Source organism: Ammospiza nelsoni, chromosome 13, assembly GCF_027579445.1.
Source record: "Ammospiza nelsoni isolate bAmmNel1 chromosome 13, bAmmNel1.pri, whole genome shotgun sequence".
In the NCBI taxonomy this organism is placed as follows: domain Eukaryota; kingdom Metazoa; phylum Chordata; class Aves; order Passeriformes; family Passerellidae; genus Ammospiza; species Ammospiza nelsoni.
In genome coordinates this window covers 21,282,115-21,300,058 of record NC_080645.1, presented here as the reverse complement: position 1 = coordinate 21,300,058, position 17,944 = coordinate 21,282,115, and the positions used below count along the sequence as shown (strand labels likewise).

Below are 17,944 nucleotides of genomic sequence, written 5' to 3'. Positions count from 1 at the left end.
AGGTGCTTTTGTGTTGCAGGAGCCCAGCAGGCCCAGCAGCAGTGGAGTGGCTCTGCAGCAGCCTCTGTGGCCTGTGTGAGCAGGCTGGGGACACCTCCTGTGGGGACACCTCCTGTGGGGACACGGAGCTGGCACAGAGAATTCTCTCAGGCAAGGCCCTGGGCTGGGAGCAGGGCAGAACCTCAGAGATGGAACAGCACAGGCCTCACTTTGTGTTTCCTTACCTCATTTCTCTGGGGAATGTATTTTTTTATGTTTAGCAAATATAACAAATTTTCTCCCTTTAAAAAATGGTTGGTTTGAATTTTTCCATCCCTCGGAGTTAAGGTAACTCAAGGAAGTGTAATTGTGAGGGGTGTGGTTCAGGGGTGATGCACTGGCACTGTGACACTCAGCAAAGCCCAAGAGAGATTTTGGGCCAGAAATATTTCAGAGTTCCATTTCCCCCCTGTCCATTTCTGTTATTTATTTTCTTAGCTTAGTTAGGAAAAAATCCCTGCAGTGTCTGAGTGTGGACCAGTGCAGCTGGTCAAGTACAGTTCTGCAGAGGTTGCGGAGCACAACTGCAAATTCTTTAGGCTTTAAAATCCTTAAAGTTCTGGATTCTTTCTCCTGGGAATGATTTTACTCCAGGACAGTAAATGATTGCTGTTAGTGGGGACTGTTGGGACAGGTGGGAGGGGAAGGAGGAGGTGACCTGTGTGCAGAGGGAATGCTGGAACACCAATTTTTGTCTTGGTTTGCAGACTTTGCCATCGTGTTTGTTCAGCATGGCTTTGAGCAGCCCTCAGAGCTGGGAAGGAAGGTGGAATCCCAGAAGGTTGCCTACGTAAGGACAAATGAATCTGGCTGCAAATGGTGCTTTAATGAAGCAATGCCATTGATCTCTGGCTCTTGCTGAGTACAAACAATTCAGGGCTTGGAGCTGCAAGGGGAGGGTGCTGGTACAGGTGCAGGAGTGGGGGAAATGGTGAAACCAGAATTGAGATTTTTATGTATGGAGAATTGCTCCAAGGTGGCACATCACGGGGTTTTTTAACTTCCTTTCACCTGGATTGCTTGGTGTTCCATTTGAATATGAGACATGGAATGTTGTAAGTTTGGAAAGTGCTGCCCTTCTGTCTATTTTATCTGTTCTATTGCACAGCCTAAGGTCAAAGTGAAGCTTTAAGAGGGGCAAAACTCTTTGAGTCAATTTACTTTTTCTGCATTGAACTGCAGCCCTTTGAAACTCTAAATCCATTAATTTGTCCATTTTGAGCAGATCTGCCGTGCTGTCTTACAGAGGATGCTGGCGTGTGAGTATTGCTGTGGTCCCAGCTTTGTGCAGCCACTGCTGCCTCCAGGACTCCCATGCCTTGCTCACTTCTGAATCCCTGAGGAGAAATCCTTTGCCTGGCTGCTTTGTCTGTGCTGTTGTGCATAATATTTATGTCACTGATTTTATTTGCCTCTGCTTTCCCTGTCGTTCTCCTGAAGTGTCTCCAGACACTGCAGGTAATTTCTTGCCTTTTATGCTACTTTGTTTTTCTGCTCCCAGCTGTAACATGATATAGATACCTGACCTGATTTCCTGATTTTTAACAGGTTTTTGGAAGCAGGTGGAGCACAGAGGTTAGGCCAGGATCAGCTTTGCTGCTTGGATTTATTTTTTTTTTCTGCCTAGTAAATTAGACTTTGAGTTGCCTTTTGCTGACTCACCGTTTGGATTTGCAGACCAATGTTTTCTGAAACCTCTATTTTTGTGCTGAGCCAAGACATCTGGTGTAGGTGTGGATTCTTTAAACACCAGTGTTCATCAACTGCAACGTGCCTGCCCTGGCCTGAGCTGCCCTGGTGCCTCTGCTGAGGGCTCAGCCTGGCAGCAGCTCCTGATTTACCAGCAAATCCTGCGGCAGGAAGGCTGAACTCACTCACATGGGGTTATTTTTGTCCTGTGTCACAGCTGATCCTCACGGGGAGATGCTGTAGCTGCTGCTGTCCTGTTCCTTACACACCCCTGGCTGGTGTCACCTGCCCGTGCAGCTGCTGTCACTGCAGTCTCCTTAGTGACAGCGATTCCTGCTTTCCCTGCTGCCTCCTTTCCTGCTCGTGCTGCTGCTGTCTCTGCTGTAAGGGGACCCCATCCAGGCCAGGGCACCTCCCTCCACCCCCGTGGGCACTGCCAGCCCCATCCCCTGCCCCAGGTGTCACAGGGAGCACTGTCTGAACACTGAGGTGCTCACAGACCTTGTGAGTTCTTCTAAAAAGCTGCAAGAGAAGTGCTTCATTATTTAATATGCATGAATCCCATCTCAGGTGGCCCTTTAAGAGTTGAAAACCAGCCCTTGTGAGCAGAGGAGTAGTGATTTTGGAGGAGGAGGAGGAGGAGCAGGCTGTTGGCAGGCAGACAGGAGTCTGCATCCTGCTCTTCATTTGCCCTTCCCGTTTGCGCAGCCTGCCTGCCTGCAAAATGCATTCCAGCAGGTTTATGTAAGATATTTTATTAGTCCATACTTTGGGGTCACCTCTGAGGGGTCCCACTTCATTAATCTCTGGAGAACATTAGGATTTTTAATGTAAAAGAATTCCCTATTAGTGAAGACCTTCCCAGGAGGAGAAGGACAGGCTGGCAGTAGCAAGGGAGCAATGTGCTCACTGCAGTGATCTGGCAGGGCTGAGCTGCTGTGCCTGAAGATAAGCTGAGTTTATCTCCTTTGCTTTATTCTCCCCTACTTAACCTTAGAGTATTCCTCAGCAGGAGAGGAGAGTGTTACATCCTAAAGCCCTGGTGGCCTGTGAGGGACGTCTGCTTCGCTGCCCCTGCTCAGGAAATTTCCTTTTCGGGGTTTTTTTCCTTGACAAAATTATTTGAATACACAAACCAAGCTCCCTTAGCAGTGAAAGAGGAGGCTTTTCAAGGCGGGGTGGCACAAAGCAGAAGTGCTGCTGCAGCAGCCTGCAAAGCAAAGGCTTTCCCAGGCTGTGGGCTGGCAGAGGTGTGGGCCGAGCATCGCCAAGACAACCAAGCTGCCAACCTGTCTGATCTCCGCCCGTCCTTTTGGGGCAGATGGAGCTTTTAAAGGAATTCCTGCCATGCAAATGGCACATTTCAAACGCGTGGCCCTCCCCCAGCCTGCCCTTTGTCTGGACCGGGCTTTGCAGGGTGCTTGATGCAGCTTGTGCAAATCCCAGACCTCGCTGGGGCTGGGTTTGGGAATGAAACCCTGATTTACATGCGTTTTTAGATGGCTTCATTATTAGCATGTTCTTTGGAAAGGTTTTAAATTGGTTCAAGGGCAGTGGTAATAGTTTCTGAGTCCCTGTGTCACTTTGGAGAAAATCTGGGAAGAATTTAGCACTGCTGAGTGGCTTCTGCACATTTCCTTATGGGGTCACCTTTGCAAAGGGGCACAAATTGCTGATCCTGTTAATTCCCATGTGGGATTTACACAGTTCTTTTTGTCACAGTTCTTTTCTCATTGGGTTTTTGTGTGTTTTGGGGTCCAGGGGTGCTTGATGCTGTCGGTAAAGAGAAGCAGGAAGATGTTTCCATGGTGCAAGCTGTGAGGTTCTGGTAAGAAACGTTCCAAACCTTGTCAGGAGGAGTTTTTTATCCACTGTTGCACTTCGTACTGAAATAGGAGCAATGCTGGGGGGTGTTTTTTACTTATTTACACACACCCCCACCTCTCCCAGTGCTATTTGTGCTTGGTATTCTCCTCTAATAAAATATGTGCAGACAAAAGTGCTTGTAAAAAAGATAAGTGCAGGAACAAAAGTGGATTCTGGCAGTGCTGGAGCCAATCCTGGACCTCCCTCTTGTCATGCCAGAAATTCCCCATCAGGTTTCCTCACTGCTTCTGAGCAGGAACACCTGGAAGGTGAAATCATCTCCAATTCCTGTTTCCAAACTTGTTTTATTTAACTGTACATGTCACCTTCAGCCCCATGCAGGGATACCCCTCAGACTCACATTTAATCTGATGGCTACAGAGTGCTGAGTAACCATTCATTGTTTTGGTTTTTTTAAATACATACCAAAAAGGATGTGTTTATGGCAATTTGAGAATATGGATGTAGGATAAAAATCAGTAATTCCCCCTCAGCAGCAGCTGGCCGTTCCTATTTCATCAGCAGCTGGTGGATCACATATTATCAGTACCTGGCTGATCATAATGAATCAGTACCTGGCTGATCACCTGGCTGACTGTTTCTGGTGTCTCCTTGTCCTTGCAGGCTGAATGTGTTCCACGTGCCCCTCTATGCAAGTGTGGCTCACCCGGATTCCTTGAGGCAATTTTTCAGACACACCCTGACTGAGGTTCTCACCTACAACCCCGTGCTGAAAGGTGGGAATGGCCAGGGGCAGGGCTCTCCAGGTGTGTCCAGGGGTCCCCAGGTGTGTCCAGAGCTCTGTCCCACACTGAGTGGAGGATCCAGACCCTGAGCAGCCTCCAGGCTTCTCAGCTCCTTCCTGGGGTCTGTATAAGCAGGGTGCCAAATCAGGCAAAAAAAGTCACCTGAGGGTCATAATTCAGGAGAAGATTTTGGGCAGGAAGGTTCTAATCCTGGATCAGTGATTGTGAAGCTTGATGTTTTTGGGGAGAAATCTGTTTGAGCTGTGAAATCTGCTGTGCAGTCCCCAGGAGCTGTGATCTGGAGCTGCTCGTCTGTTGTGTGGGAGAGCTGTGTCATTGCTGGCTCCCAGATGAGAGAGGTTAATGAGGGAAAAGCTGATTCCCTGCTGGTTCTGGGTGCATGTGCCATGTCAGCCCACGCAGGTGGGATCACAGAACAGCTCTGGGGTGACACAGCCATGGAGGAATTGCCCAGTCCTTGTGCCACAGACTGATGGGGGACAGAATTCCACTGGGCAGTGTGTAAAGGGAAATCTCTGTGTTTTGGGTGTGTTAAAACCTGCTGCTGGGGTTTTCTTTCTGTGGGTGCAGTGTCTGATGCCATCCAGATGCAGAAGGAGTGGAGCTTTACCAGGACCTCTCCCCTGCTCACGGCTCTGTATCGCAAGGTACCTCTGCCTGGTGTCACCCAGAGAACTGTGTTATGCTGGGTTTGTTTCCACTGGAAAACCTGACATCAGGTTATTGGAAATTAGTGCAGCATTGTCCAGTTGCAGCATCCAAACCAATCACCAGAAGCTCTGGGGGGAGGAAGCATGAAGAAAAAGAGCAACAGTGAGATTTGCTAGTGCAAAGCAATTAATGAGAACAAAGATGCTGATTGGAGATGTGAATTTTCACTGGAACAGTGAATGTGTAGATGTGAATTTTCACTGGAACAGTGAATGTGGAGATGTGAATTGTCACTGCTGCAGTGAATGTGGAGATGTGAATTGTCACTGCTGCAGTGAATGTGGAGATGTGAATTTTCACTGGTACAGAGTAAGACAGGAGCTCTGAGAGAATGGGAATTTTACTGTTTATTGTAGCTGGTGCTGGTTCCAGTCCAGGCTGATATTTGGGCCTGGGAAGCTGATCCAAAAGCTGCAGGACAGCTTGATAAAGTCAGAGAAAAGCCTGTCAATCCTGTGTGTATTTCCCTCTTTCTTGTGGCTGTGTGTCCCAGTTAACAGGAATTTCCCTCCCTGCAGCTGCTGGTGGCATTCAGTGTGAAGGAATCCATGTGCCAGCTGCAGCAGGTGCTGGAGACCCGCGAGGTGAACTGGCAGCACGTGCTGTCCTGTGTGTCCACGCTGGTGGTGTGCCAGGCTGAGGCTGGGCAGCTCTTCAAGGGTAGGTGGGCACTGCCAGCCTGGGTGTGCCCCTGCTGCTGGGGGGCAGCACAGGGTTCCTACATGGCAAAGAGCAGCAGCACAGCACATCTGCTTTTCCATCAGACTGCCCGTGTCTGTGGGGATGGCAATGCCAGTCCTTGTGCCTGCCACTTCTCTGGCTCTGAGTACAGCCCAGGGTGGTGGTTTGGTAATTACCTTCATCATTAATTGGCGTGGTGGTTACTGAACCTTAGTTCCACCTTTGCTAGCAGAGCTTGTTTGTGAGAATTCCTTACTAATTATCCCAGTGCTGTACTCCCTGCAGGGAATCCAAGTGTGTTTGACACTTGAAAGGGCATAAAAAAATAAAATCGGACCCCAGAGGTTCTCCAGGCTGCAGTACATGTCCTGCCTCGTGTTTTATCTCAAATATTTGTCTTCGTTTGCTGCAGAGTACCCAGCACTGATGTCAGGAGCAAAGTGTGAGGTTATTGTTTGATGTTCCTAGATCTCCTGAGCCATCTCCTGCTCAAGGCCTTTGGGAATTATGACATGGAAAATATGATCACTGCCTTCCTGATCGCCCGCCAGGCTGCTCTGGAGGGCCCTGCTGTCTTCATGCCTTACTCTGAGTGGTTCAAGGTGAGACTCAGGGAGGCCTGGCCTGACTGGGAGCTTTGTTTTAATTGTGTCAGGCAACCTGTGCATGAGGAATGCTCTGCTGCGTGGAGAGAGCCTTGTCCCAGACAGGATAGCCAGGAATGAGAAAGGGGAAGAAAAATAAAAACAAAAACTACAAGGGATTGTATTGATATTAGGAATGATTGAATATTTATTACTGCCTTTGTGTCTGCAAAGAAGAAATTTATTTGGTTTTCCCCAGTTTTCCCTCCTTTCATCTTTTAGGTCCACCTGGCCTGTTGTAGTTATTTGCTAGGAATGCAGACGTGTAATTGCTGTTATTATCATCCCTTGGATGGATGGCAGTGTCTTGATAAGCAGCACTGTTGTCATTGCACAAGCTGGAGGTTATGGCAGAGGAAGCATTGCTGTTTCCTGGAGGTTTGCATGCAGCTGTAATTGCTGTGTTTGACCTTACAGATAATTGCTTGTTGCTTTTAACTTAACCAGGTGGGTGTTTTAGGGATGCAAATCCCCACGCAAATTCTACCTGGAAATTCCTTTGTGTGAGCTTGCAAATGTAAGCTCAGCTTTGGCTGATAGAGTGTCCAGGAGGTATCAGGAGGTAAACTGGTTGTGTTCTTGTAGTCCCAGACTGGTTGTTTTCCTTAGAATGCCCAGGTAAACCTGTGTAGAAACCTGCAGATATGTGATTCCATCATGAATATCAATCTTCTGGTGCATCTCAAAGGCGCCTTGTGTGAGTGTTCTCATGGCAGCAAACTTCCTCAGAGACTTCTGTAAATCACCATGATCCAGGGGAGCCTCTCTGCCCTGGAGCCAGGCTGGGAGAGCTGGGGGGCTCACCTGGAGAGGAGAAGGATCCAGGGAGAGCTCAGAGCCCCTAAAGGGGCTCCAGGAGAGCTGGAGAGGGACTGGGACAAGGATGGAGGGACAGGACACAGAGAATGGCTCCCACTGCCACAGATCAGGGCTAGATGGGATATTGGGAAGGAATTCCTGGCTGTGAGGGTGGGCAGGCCCTGGCAAAGGTGCCCAGAGCAGCTGTGGCTGTCCCTGGATCCCTGGCAGTGCCCAAGGCCAGTCTGGACAGTGCAGTTTGGAGCACCCTGGGATGGTGGAGGGTGTGGCAGGGGATTGGATCTAAATGGTCTTTAAGGTCCCTTCCACCCAAACCATTCCATGATCCTGTGAACTTTCTCTGGAGATTTCTCTCCAGAAGGGTTCTCCTGACAGAAATGGAATCTTTGGGATTGGAGTGCTGGGTTATGGCACTGCTTGGATGAGGTTTCTCTCCACACTGAAAGGTTCTCTTGCCATGTTCCCCTGATCCAGGCCTCCTTTGGGAATGCTGGTGGCCACCACGGGAGCAGTAAGAAATCTCTGGTCTTCCTCTTGGAGTTCCTGTCAGAGCTGGTGCCCTTTGAAGCTGCCCCGTACCTGAAGGTGAGCAGGTGCTGGCAGAGATGGTTTAAGTCCAGAAGTGCCCCAGAGTCACTGCCCTTGTGCCTGCCAGTAGGTTCAGCTCATTAGAAGTGTTGTCATAGCAATTGCATTACTTCTGTTCATTATTCAAACCCTTTTCTTCCTGCAGTAAGGAGGGACAAGATGATTTTATTGACGGGGAGAATTCCTTTCATGGAATTAAGTTTGAGCACTCCGCTGATTTTGTTTGTTTGCTGTTGAGAAAGATTATGTCAGTTGCCATGAAAATGATGTATCCTTAACCAAGCAATGACACCTTTGGGGGGTGTTTGAGGTGCCCATCAGCGAGAATGAGCTGGAATTTTGGCAATGGCAGAGCTGTGTCTCTCCCCTTGCAGGTGCACATCATGTTCCCCCCGTGTGTGCCCGGCAAGCACCGCGCGCTGCTGCTGGAGTACATCACCCTGGCCAGGACCCGCCTGGCCGACCTGCAGGTCAGCACAGCCCAGGGAGGGGCTCCTCTGGCTCTGTCCTACCTGCAGCCTGTGACCTCTGACCTCCCCAGGTGGCCATCGAGGACATGGGGCTCTATGAGGACCTCTCTGCCCCCGAGGAGGCCGTGCAGGTACTGCTGTTCTGTCTCAGATTCATCACCACTCATCCCTTTCCCTCTGGAAAAGCACTGGGGTTATCAACCCTGCTGCCACTCCAAGGCTGAGTGTGCTGCCAAGCCTCCAGAGGCTTTGGTGGCCATCAGTACCGGATCTCCCCACTTTTCATGGAGTCACGTTTTATAGGCATCTTGATTATTTTCGGTGGAGCACTCCATCTCAGTGGTGTGGGACCAAAGGGTGGGTATTCAAAGGAGATTTGGGGGTGGATTCTACACTCTATGACTCATGATGAATTTTGGGTAACAACAATAATTTATAAGGAAGTGTTTGGCTTTATTATTCCTTCCTACATTTGGACTAGAGGAAGAGGCCTCACTCACATGATTACATGAAATACAGGCTGGAGGCAGGGTGGCTGAATATAATACAAGAAACCCAGTCCTGTGGTGAACTCACAGGCATAAGTGAGGATTTAATTTAATTTTTCCAAGTCTGGTCCAGTTGTCAGCTGAGAAACTTGTTGCAGCTTGAGGTGTGTTACAACTCAAAGCAGAGGAACCCGGGGTGTCGGTGCCTCTGCCCGCAGGCACAGGCTGCAAGTGGGGATGCTGTGTCCTGATCCCACACGTACAACTGAAATAGAATCACCATACAGCACATTGAGAGCAGAAAGGGTGAGTTCATCATCACCCTTGGTTCCTCACATCCTTCTCCCCTGTGAGGCAGCCCCAGGCCCAGGCTCTCCGTGATGTGGAAAAGGCCCTTCAGATATTTGAGAGCAGCAGGAAGATCCCGACCTCTGTGATAGAAGCCAGGTACTGTGTGCTTCTCAGCTCCCCCTGGGCTTAGCTGGAACAGTAATAATGATAATAACAATAATTGTAGAAGCAAAGTCTGAATCAAAGTAAGGAAACAAGAAAAATTGAGGATGTGAGCAAGGGAGGTTTGGGGAAGTTCTTCCCACTTCCTGAGGAGTCATCTCAATAGAGGATATTTGTGGGGAGAGTGAAAAGGCACATTCCCCTGTGCAAAAGGAATCCAAAATGATCACAATAAAAAGCCAAATGAAAGAAATGAAAAACCATTGGCTAATCTGAACCTGGTTTGTCTGTGGTTATGCACATGGGCATGTTGTATTTGCAGGAGCCAAATTACCTCCTGAGGAGTGGAGATAGCACTTTGGATCCTTGGCATGGTTAACACTTTGCTCTGTTTATTTCCCAGCATTTTCAGACGACCATATTACACTTCCTGGTTCCTCCCAGCCCTGCTCAGGCCCCGTGTGGTCAGTATTTGGCTTTTTTCTCTCCCTTCCCATCAGCTCTGTGTTTGTACACAGATCATTTGCCCCTGCCCTGCCTTTTCCTGTCTTGCAGCTCCCAAAAACCCCAGATGGACGAATGGCTTTTATAGACTCCCTGAAGAGGTATTCAGAGCTCCCAGTGTTGTTTTCTGTGCTGCTGGGCTTTCTGTTTGGGACATTTGATATCAGATTGTCAGAGGCTTTGACACCTTGGTTACAACCAACCTCTTGGCAGGGCTTGGTGCTTGCAGGCTGTGCATGGAGGAGTTTATCTGTGCAGTCTTCAGGTGTGTAATCAGTCCTCTGGCCACTGTGAAATCATTATTTAGGAGTCCCTCTTGCTCCAGGTACATTTTTATGCAAATCCTGAAGGACACAGCTGAATGTAAAATTTCCCCAGGAATTCTCCCTCTGTGAAAGGCTCTTTGGGAGGGGATAGGGGGGCAGTGAAAGATGAGACTGAAATGTCTGCTAATGCTCCAGGGGCACCAGGGTGATGCCCCAGGAGGACACAGCTCCTCTCAGGACTCCAGCTTGCCCTGCCTGCATGGTTCAAAGTGCTTTTCTGCACTGCAGGGGCAGCTCAAGTTTACATCCAGTAGTTCCTCTGTAACCTCTCATGAAGGAAGAATGTTTGCAGCACTGCCTGCAAATGAGGTGCTGGGCCCTGCCTTGTCATTCCAGTCTGGCTCTGAAGTTAAAGGCTGCATCACTTAGTGAAATTAAAGTGGTGAGGGAAGCAGCTGAGTTCTGGGGAGCCTCCTGGGACGTGCCCTCAGCACTAAATGCTGCCCTGCAGAGGGGAGGTCACACCTTGGTCTCAGCACGTTCATGTTTTACATCTGTGAGTGCTGCATCTCACAGCCCACACTCTTATGGCATCTTGGACATCAACTAGACATGAAACAGGCATGAAAAAGTTAATTAATAACACATACAGTACTGGGTTTGTGTGTGCTACGTGTGTGCAGTGCTTTCTTTGAAACTCTGGGTAGAAATCTCTGCCCCTCATGTCAGATGATTAAAAATGCTTCAGATGCTCTTTATGCTTCAGAGTCCCCCTAATTACATTTCACAGAAGGGCTGTTGTTTGTGCTTATTTAATAAAGGCAGTTTGTGGTTATGCAGGGTAATAAATCTCCTCTTTTTCACAGAGCTGACAAAATACCCTCAAACTTGTACTCCACATACCTGCAAGCCTGTCATGCCATGAAAGAGAAGGTGTTACAAGGTAAAAAATGCAACATTTGCTTATGGATCAATGTGAAATGGTAATTTTTCCACTGCTGCCCTCCTGAATTGAGCATTTTCAAAGATTTATGGCTGAATAGGTATTTAATCCATATAAATAGGTGTTAATGCTGTAGCGAGCTGTCCAATTCTCACTCCTGCAATGACTTTTTCTGCCAGCCCTGCCTGGGTGGGATTTTTGCAGTGCCTGGGAGCCCTGTGCTGTGCTGAGGCTGCAGATGCTGCCTGAGCCTGAGCTGGCTGAATTCCACCCCCAGGACCTTTCCATGAATCAGCACTGCAGCCTGGGCTGGGGATTGCTGTGCTGGGAGCTGCTGTGCTGATCCCCTGTGCAGTGACTCTTGTGCTGCCCTGGCGTCCTCCTCTGGGAGGGGATTAAGGAGATCTGAGGGGCAGGGAAAGGATTCAGCTCCTGCTTTGCACGTGTTTGGGTGGGAGCTGAGCCCGGGCCCCATCCCTGCAGCTTTACTGGGCAGGGCTGTGGATGCTTAATGAGGATATTTAATGAGGATATTTAATGAGGATATTTAATGAGCTCTGCTGCTCCTGTCAGCAAGTGGGTGCTTCAGGCTCACCTTCCAAGGGTTTGCACACAATGCAAAGGTCAGGCTGGGTGCAGGGATGGTTCCCAGTGTCAATGTCAGCCTTTGCCATTTGCTGCTCTTGCTGCTGGGGGATTCACTCCTGGCCCCTGTACAAGGAGCTGTTCCTGCCTAACAAACCCGGGGGGTTTTGGGGCTGGGGCAGTCACTGCTGGTGTCTCTCTCTAGTGGGAAAAGGAATTTCCTTTTATTCCTTCTCTTGAACAAGAAGCCAGAGTAGCATGGGACATCTGGAGAAGCTGATGCTGTACCCATGCTGTAATGTCTGTGTGCATTCTGACCCCAGCCTTGAGGACAGAAAATGTTTCTGTGGGGGGCAGAGCTAAAGGAAGTGGGAAGAAAACTCTGAAAACTAAACTTTTTTGCCTCTCGCCTTTAAAAAACCGAATTCCTTTTTGCAACTAGGCATAAATCCATAAATTATTAATTAACTAGCACATCCTGAGAGTAAAAACAAAGCTCTGTGTGTGGCAGACTGACAGTTTGGGGTTTTGTAAAAGTAAATTCTGCTCCTGCGGAGAGTGCAGGCAGAGATTGCTGAGTGCATTTCCTCTCCTCCCTGTCCAGATGCCTCCAAAGCAGAGCCCAGCCATCCCAAGGAGCCTTTGGAGCAGCTGGAGGCTGAGCTGGCTGAGCTCAGGACCCTGGTGGTGCAGCAGGCTCAGTGGGAAGGTATGAGGGAGTGATTCTCATTGTCTGTCCCAAAAGTGCCTGAATAAAGTGTGGCTGGTGCTGGCAAAGGCACAGCAGGAGCTACTGACACCTGGTAATCCTTCAGAGCTGATAATCCTGCCAGCTGTGAATATGTACATGTTAATGTGTGGTGTACTCCTGCCTCATCTGGGGCTTATCTTTGTGATAACCACACCAATCTGCTGCCCCTGGGGCTCACCTGGTGACAGGGCCCCCTTTGGAAAGCAATTTCCCCTCTGGTGTGAAAACTGCTCCTGGGGTGTGCTGGTAAAAAATAATGCTGAGGATGCTGATCCACCATGTCCCAGCCAGCATTTTTGCTTATTAAAGCTTTTCCTAACATCCTTTCGACTCCGATTGATTAAAGTTTACATTTGGCTTGCTCTTGCTGCTGTGGGGGGTTGTGAATGTTTCACACCTTGTCTCCTGTCCCCCTGTGCCCCTGTCCCCACAGAGGTGGCAGCTCAGCTGGCCCTGGTTTCAGACAGACTCCGCGGTGCCCTGGGGGACAGCAGCGAGGACAACGAGGACAACGAGGCTGCTCCTTGCAGTTCCCGGGTCAGGGTGGCCGTGCCTGCCCCGGGGCTGTCACCCTGTCCCCAGAGGGTGAGTTCCAGCTGCTGGGTGGGGCTGGGCAGGGAAATGCATCTGCATGGCAGGTGGGAGAGGCTGCTTTGTCTGCAGGAAATGCGCTTCTCTTGTCTCCCTCATCCTGCCCTGCACCGCCTTTTTCTGTGTTTTAACCACCTGGAAGTTGCTGGATGATGGGATCTGGGGATATTCTCTAAAAGGCTTTCCTCAGCAGCCTTGCCTGGGTGTTTGTTGTGTGCTGGGCTCGTTCCTGGGCTGTTATGGGCTTCGTTTTCCATCCTTAGTGGCAGTGGATCTGTGTCGCAGACATCTTTTCATGTAAAATCCTTTCTTTAGGATTTTTCCTCCTGAGAAGCTGAGAGGCCTCAGGGACAAAATGCAAACAATGGTTATCTGCTGCTGTGGAATGCAACAGGTGCATCTGGGATTGGTCTCATGTGGATGTTTGGAATTAATGGCCAATCACAGTCAGCTGGCTCAGACTCTCTGTCCCAGACACAAACCTTTGTTTTCATTCCTTTCTATTCTTAGCTTAGCCAGCCTTCTGAGGAGAACTGTTTCTTATAGTCTTTTAGTATAGTTTAATGTAATATATATCATAAAATAATAAATCAAGCCTTCTGAAACATGGAGTCAGATCCTTGTTTCTTCTCTCGACCTGAGACCCCTCACAGATCTGTACAGCTTGGAGTGAATCTCATTGACCAATTTGTTTCCTTGTTTTCATGTTAGGAAATGTAATACACACAAAGCAGAAATCTGGGCTCAGGCATGCAGCCTGGCAAGCAGGAATCAGCAGTGTGGGTTTTATTCCAGGTTTATTCCTGGTGCTTTTTATTTCAGGTTGTTGATCTCCTGCTGACATCATTCTGCCAAACCCTGCTGGCTGCTTCCTCTTTCAACCCTCCTGACAGGTAAGTCCAAGAGCAGAGAACCCAAAGTGGGTGATAACCAGAATTCCAGCCCTTGTGCAAGGCTGAGGAGGGACCCTGGCTGTTCACAGTGCCAGGCTGGCAGTGCAGCTGAAGTGTCTGCACTCCCAGAACCAGGGCACTCTGAGGCACATCAGTGAATAAACCAAGTTTCTCTGTTGTCACAGGTCCCTTCAGCAGAGTGGCCTTTGTCTCCCTGTGCTCTGTGCCAGGGTTTGAACACCCCCAAAACAGAGCTGGGTGCTCTGGCTGGGGGATGGCAGTGGAGCCAATGCCTTTGGTGCTGGAATTCCCTCCTGGCAGGGGCTGGGTGGGCTCTGGGTGGGCTCTGGGCTGGCTGAGGAGCAGAGGCAGCAGTGCCTGCCCTGGAGCTGCAGCTCAGCTCCTCCTCCTCCTGGAGCAGAGCCCGCAAACATCATGGGCAGCGTGTCAGTGCAAAATCACTTTGATGGGCAACAAGGGCGTGCTGAGGAGCTGGCTGTGCCTGGGCAGCCAGGGCATCCTTCCCTCTCTGGCACTGCTCTGCCCTGGAGGGGATGAATCACTGCTAAAAACCTGGCTGAGCGCTCCCTGTGACAAACAGAGTCCCAGGAAATGGAGTCTGAGCACAGCTCCCACCTGGCCTGCTCTGAGGGTGGGTTTTTCTTATCAGGGCCTTGTCACAGCAGTTCCTTCCTGCTTTGTGTTGTGATCCCATTTATTGCTGAGCCCCAGGCAGCTCCTCCTGTCCTTGTTGCCCCCTCAGAGGCCACTTTGGCCACGGGAGACGCCAGCAGGGTTTGAGATGCCCACAGTGCCATCCTTGTGTGAGCAGGGCACTGCAGGGTTCTGTGCCCAGGTACCCCAAAGTGCCCTTGCTGTGAGCCCTGTGTGGAATGATAATTGTGCTGTGTTTACAGACAGGCCTGGAGCAGCTCCAGGCTGTTTGAGCATCTTTAATTAGCTGTTGCTGTGTTGGGGATGGGTTTAATGAGCTTGTGGTTTCCCGTGCTGCAGGCAGGGCCCGTGCCTCTCCCTGCTGGTGAGGATGATGTGTGGACACAGGAATCTCCTGCCTGCACTCCTGGCCAGGCTCTGCCAGCTCCTTTATCACCAGGTCAGCTCTGCAGCCAGCAATCCTGCACAATTCCATCCTGCTCCATTTCCTGACCTGGGGGGATGGACCATGGGCCTGTCTGGGCTGTGCTGTGGGGAGACTTTACTGCCCTCCAAAAAAAATACTCCTCAAAAAAAAACACCTCTTCCAAAAAAATACCACCCCCAAAAATACCCCTCTGAAAAAATATCCCTCCAAAAAATACCCTTCCAAAAAAAAAAACCACTCCCAAAAATATCCTTCAAAAAAAAAAAAAAAATACCCCTCCCAAAAATAGCCCTCCAAAAAAAAAATACCCCTCCAAAAAATACTCCTACAAAAATACCCCTTAAAAAAAACCCTCCAAAAAATACCCCTCAAAAAATACCTCCAAAAATACCCCTCCAAAAAAATACCCCATCCAAAAAATATCCCCCTCAAAAAAATACCCCTCAAAAAAATACCCTTAAAAAAAAATACCCTTCCAAAAAATACCCCTCCAATAAATATCCCTCCAAAAAAAATACCCTCAAACAAAAAAACTCCAAAAAATACCCCTACAAAAAAAACCTCCAATAAAATCATACCTCTCCAAAACAATAATACCCCTCCAAAAAAATACCCCTCAAAAAAAAAATACCCCTCCCAAAAATACCCCCCCCAAAAATACCCCTCAAAAATACCCCTTAAAAAAAAAAAAAAAAAAACCAAAAAACACACAAACCCTCAAAAAAAAAAAAAAAAAAAAAAAAAAAAACCTTCAGAAAAAATACCTCCAAAAAATAAATACCTTCAAAAATCCCCTCTTTTGTCAGGGAGTGTGAAGCTGCCCTCAGGAACACGAGGAGAAGCCTTCCCTACAGAAATATTGCTTGTGGAAGGTTAATGCATTCTGAGACATTTGAACAGAAGCTAAAATAGGCAAGTTTAGGGAAGATACAAAAGAAAAATGGTAGAATGCTTCACTCCTGAGCTTCCACGTTGAATAATTCAGTTGTAAAAGTTTAAAAATAAAACTGAGATACCCCTGTCTGGGCTGCAGGGTTTGTTATTAAAGAATTGCTTGGTTTATTTCCTTTGCAAGGGTGAAAATAACAGGCTGATAGATGAAATTAGCTGTCAGAGAGGCTAAAAAGCCTTGAGAATCCCCAAGCCTGAATTTACAGTGAATTATTTCAAGTTGCTGTACTACAGAAACCTCCAGTTCTGCTGTGGGTTGTCTCTTATTAACCCTGCTCAGTTTTTGCTGCACTGCTGGAGAGGAGAAACAATGCTCTGCTCCTTCACTGAGTCTGAGTATTTTCTGAAAGGTGTTTTGGTACAAAAAAGGTGTTTCAGAAAAGTGTTTTAGTACACAAAAAGGTTTTTCAGAAAGGTGTTTTGGTTCAAAATGTTACAATAATACAAGTGAAGTATCACAGTATCAAAGATGAAAATTTAAAATGCTACAATGAGTCAAAAGGTAAGAATTTTACCAATGAAATATTACAAAGTTACCAAAATATCTTTCCTGCTCTTCACGTTTTTTGCCTCGCAGGGTCCTTCCCTCGGCGCCGCTCACATTTTGGGACTGGCAGCTTTTGTGATCCACTTAAGTGAATGCAGAGCTCTAATTCCTGCAGTGGAGGCCGATTTTGGGCCCTGTCAGGCTGTTCCTGGCAAGGCCCTTTCTGTCTCAGAGTACTGGAGCTCCTTGCTGGTGTGCAGGACAGAGGAATCCTTTGTCTTCTGCTTGAGGTGAGTGGGGCATCCCCTCCATCCCTGCTCCCCCAGGTGTTTGGGATGTTCCCCTGGAGCATTTCCAGAGCTTTTGGAGGTGTTTGAACCCACCAGACAATGGAATTCTTTCCTTTTCCCTGCCAGGTTTTGCACTGCAGCAGCAGCTTACCTGATGTGCAAGTTTTCATCCTGCTCCCGTGAAGAGTTTTGTGCCTTGGTTCCTCCTGGCCTGATTAAAAAGGTAAAAGGGAAAAAAGTTCTGCTGTAACTTGTGAGAAAGTTCGGTCTCAGCCCAGGTGCCTGTGCAAGTGTCACTCTCACCAAGAAAACAGAGTAGAAATAAATCTGTGTGCCCTCTCCTCCTAGCCCTGGGTGCCTCTGCTCCCTGGGCAGCTGCACACAAGCAGAGCTGGCTCTGGGGTGGTTCTGGGGCAGACACTGTGCTTTTATTCCAGCTGCAGCCCCTCCTGGTTTTATCCCAGCTGCAGCACCTTGTGCAGGATGTGCTGGATTTATTCCAGCTGCAGCCCCTCCTGTTTTTATTCCAGCTGCAGGTTTGCTGGTTTTATTCCAGCTGCAGCCCCTCCTGTTTTTATTCCAGCTGCAGGTTTGCTGGTTTTATTCCAGCTGCAGTCCCTCCTGCAGGATTTGCTGGTTTTATTCCAGCTGCAGCCCCTCCTGGTTCTGTTCTTATTCCAGCTGCAGGATTTGCTGTTTCTGTTTTATTCCAGCTGCAGTTCCTGATGCAGGATTTGCTGGTTTTATTCCAGCTGGAGGATTTGCTGTTTCTGTTTTATTCCAGCTGCAGTTCCTGGTGCCACGGCTGAGCTCGGAGGCTCGGGCAGTGCTGTGTGAGGAGGCCCAAAGTGCCCTGAGCTGGAGCTCCCTGTCCTGCCCCTCTCTGAGCTACAGGAGAGCCAGCCTGTGCCTGTGGAGGCAAGCAGCCTTCCAGGAGCTCTTGAAGGAAAAGGCATTCCAGGTATGAATCTTTTCCATCACCCACATTCACCCTCTAATTCTCTCACTTTTTTAGATCTGCCCTTTGCAGTTTCCTTATTGGTGATCAAAAGCTTCTTGTAAGAACTGGGTGCCTGAAAGTAAGGACTGAATACCTGAAAAGTTGTCTGGCAGCTGAGTCATGAGGGCTGGGTGCTGTTTGATGGGGATGATAAGGTGGAGAGAGGAAACCAGAGGTAAAACTTTTGTGTCCTACTTCTTGGAAAGGCTTGGCAAGCCAGGAATGCAGAGCAAAGGCCTGTCCATCACCCTGCTCCCTCTGTGCTCTCTGGGAAGTGGTGGAGAGGCAAACAACTGGAAATCCTTGCTTTTCTGGTGCTTTGTGTGTAATGGCAATGTTCCCTGAGCCAGCCTGGCCCAAACCATC

General features: G+C 48.8%; 1 protein-coding gene across 1 annotated transcript in view; it reads left to right on the top strand.

Moving 5' to 3' along the window:
• FANCA (FA complementation group A) overlaps positions 1-17,944 on the top strand; it is a 32,857-nt gene that overhangs the window by 4,727 nt on the left and 10,186 nt on the right. Inside the window, exons 7-28 of the mRNA XM_059481330.1 lie at positions 20-150; positions 747-829; positions 1,265-1,298; positions 3,490-3,556; positions 4,219-4,331; positions 4,932-5,008; positions 5,591-5,732; positions 6,222-6,355; positions 7,691-7,801; positions 8,179-8,274; positions 8,346-8,405; positions 9,121-9,209; positions 9,619-9,679; positions 9,771-9,820; positions 10,852-10,928; positions 12,118-12,222; positions 12,698-12,849; positions 13,678-13,748; positions 14,763-14,862; positions 16,379-16,578; positions 16,705-16,801; positions 17,363-17,539. Coding sequence (XP_059337313.1) covers positions 20-150; positions 747-829; positions 1,265-1,298; positions 3,490-3,556; positions 4,219-4,331; positions 4,932-5,008; positions 5,591-5,732; positions 6,222-6,355; positions 7,691-7,801; positions 8,179-8,274; positions 8,346-8,405; positions 9,121-9,209; positions 9,619-9,679; positions 9,771-9,820; positions 10,852-10,928; positions 12,118-12,222; positions 12,698-12,849; positions 13,678-13,748; positions 14,763-14,862; positions 16,379-16,578; positions 16,705-16,801; positions 17,363-17,539 — 2,227 coding nt within the window. The remainder of the gene's footprint in view (positions 1-19; positions 151-746; positions 830-1,264; positions 1,299-3,489; positions 3,557-4,218; positions 4,332-4,931; positions 5,009-5,590; positions 5,733-6,221; positions 6,356-7,690; positions 7,802-8,178; positions 8,275-8,345; positions 8,406-9,120; positions 9,210-9,618; positions 9,680-9,770; positions 9,821-10,851; positions 10,929-12,117; positions 12,223-12,697; positions 12,850-13,677; positions 13,749-14,762; positions 14,863-16,378; positions 16,579-16,704; positions 16,802-17,362; positions 17,540-17,944) is intronic.